A 1,834-nucleotide genomic window follows, 5' to 3' on the forward strand; every position below is an offset into this window, starting at 1 on the left:
GTGTCCCTATGGGTCTCTATGATGTTTCTATGGCTCCTATGGGTCTCTATGTGTCCCCCATATGTCCATATGGGTCCATATAGGTCTCTATGGAGCCTCTAAGCGCCCCCATATGTCCATGTGGGTCCATATAGGTCTCTATGGGGTCTCTACGTGTCCCTATGGGTCTCTATGATGTTTCTATGGCTCCTATGGGTCTCTGTGTGTCCCCCATATGTCCATACGGGTCCATATAGGTCTCTATGGGGTGTTTAAGCGTCCCCATATGTCCATACGAGTCCATATAGGTCTCTATGGGGTGTTTAAGCGTCCCCATATGTCCATACGGGTCCATATAGGTCTCTATGGGGTCTCTACGTGTCCCTATGGGTCTCTGTGATGTTTCTATGGCTCCTATGGGTCTCTGTGTGTCCCCCATATGTCCATATGGGTCCATATAGGTCTCTATGGGGTCTCTATGTATCCCTATGGGTCTCTTATGTGTCCCCATATGTCCATGTGGATCCATATAGGTCTCTATGGGTCTCTACGTGTCCCTATGGTTTCTGTGTGTCCCCATATGTCCACGTGGGTCCATATAGGTCTCTATGGGGTCTCTATGTGTCTCTATGGGTCTCTATGTGTCCCCATATGTCCATATGGGTCCATATAGTTCTGTATGGGGTCTCTATGTGTCCCCATATGCCCATATGGGTCCATATAGGTATCTCTGTGGGTCCCCACGTATCCCCACGTATCCCTGGGTTCCCACGTATCCCTATGGGTCTCCATTTATCTCTATGGGTCCCCACGTATCCCTATGGTCTCCATTTATCTCTGTGGGTCCCCACATATCCCTATGGGTCTCCATTTATTCCTATGGGTCCCCACGCATCCCCACGTATCCCTACAGGTCCCCACATGTCCCCACGTATCCCTATGGATCCCCACGTGTCCCCATGTATCCCTGTGGATCCCTACGTGTCCCCACGTATCCCTATGGATCCCCACGTGTCCCCACGTATCCCTATGGATCCCCACGTGTCCCAATGTATCCCTGTGGATCCCTACGTGTCCCCACGTATCCCTATGGATCCCCACGTGTCCCCACGTATCCCTACGGATCCCCACGTATCCCTATGGGTCCCCACGTGTCCCCACGTATCCCCACGTGTCCCCACATATCCCAATGTGTCCCCACAGATCCCCACGCATCTCCATGTATCCCTATGGGTCCCCACGTGTTCCCACGTGTCCCCACGGGTCCCCATGTATCCCCACGTGTCCCCATGTATCCCTGTGGATCCCCACGTGTCCCCATGTATTCCTACGTGTCCCCACGTGTCCCCACATCTCCCCACGTATCCCCACGTATCCCCACATCTCCCCACGCATCCCCACGTATCCCCACATATCCCCACGGATCCCCACGGATCCCCTCATATCCCCACGTGTCCCCACGTGTCCCCACGCATCCCCACGTCTCCCCACATGTCCCCACGGGTCCCCACGTGTCCCCACGTATCCCCACATGTCCCCACGTCTCCCCACGTGTCCCCACGTACCCCGGGGCTCCACGCCGGTTCCGTACACGGCGATGGCGCTGAGGTCCAGCTCCGGCTCCACGGTGACGCAGGCGGGGAAGTGCGGGACCGGCACCCCGCCGTAGCTGACGGTGACGGTGTACGTCCCGGCCCTGGCCGGCGTGTAGGAGATGCCGTACGTGCCGTCGCCGTTGTCGTGGATGCGGACCTCCGGCCGGGCTCCCAGCTCGTGGCGGATCTCGATGTTGAGCTCCGCCTCCCCCGCGTCCCGGCAATCCACGATGAACGCCGCGCTCTGCCCCACGCGGCCG

General features: G+C 57.5%; 1 protein-coding gene across 1 annotated transcript; it reads left to right on the top strand.

Annotated features, from left to right (window-relative positions):
* Positions 1–14: 14 nt before the first annotated feature.
* LOC109365080 lies at positions 15–1,350 on the top strand (the record flags this gene model as incomplete). Its single annotated transcript, XM_019611697.2, has 3 exons — positions 15–83; positions 135–236; positions 339–1,350. Coding segments are annotated over exons 1-3 (1,179 nt in total), but the record flags the coding sequence as incomplete, so codon positions are not given.
* Between the last annotated feature and the right edge of the window lie 484 nt (positions 1,351–1,834).

This window comes from Meleagris gallopavo, unplaced genomic scaffold (genome assembly GCF_000146605.3).
Source record: "Meleagris gallopavo isolate NT-WF06-2002-E0010 breed Aviagen turkey brand Nicholas breeding stock unplaced genomic scaffold, Turkey_5.1 ChrUn_random_7180001954476, whole genome shotgun sequence".
Lineage (NCBI taxonomy): Eukaryota > Metazoa > Chordata > Aves > Galliformes > Phasianidae > Meleagris > Meleagris gallopavo.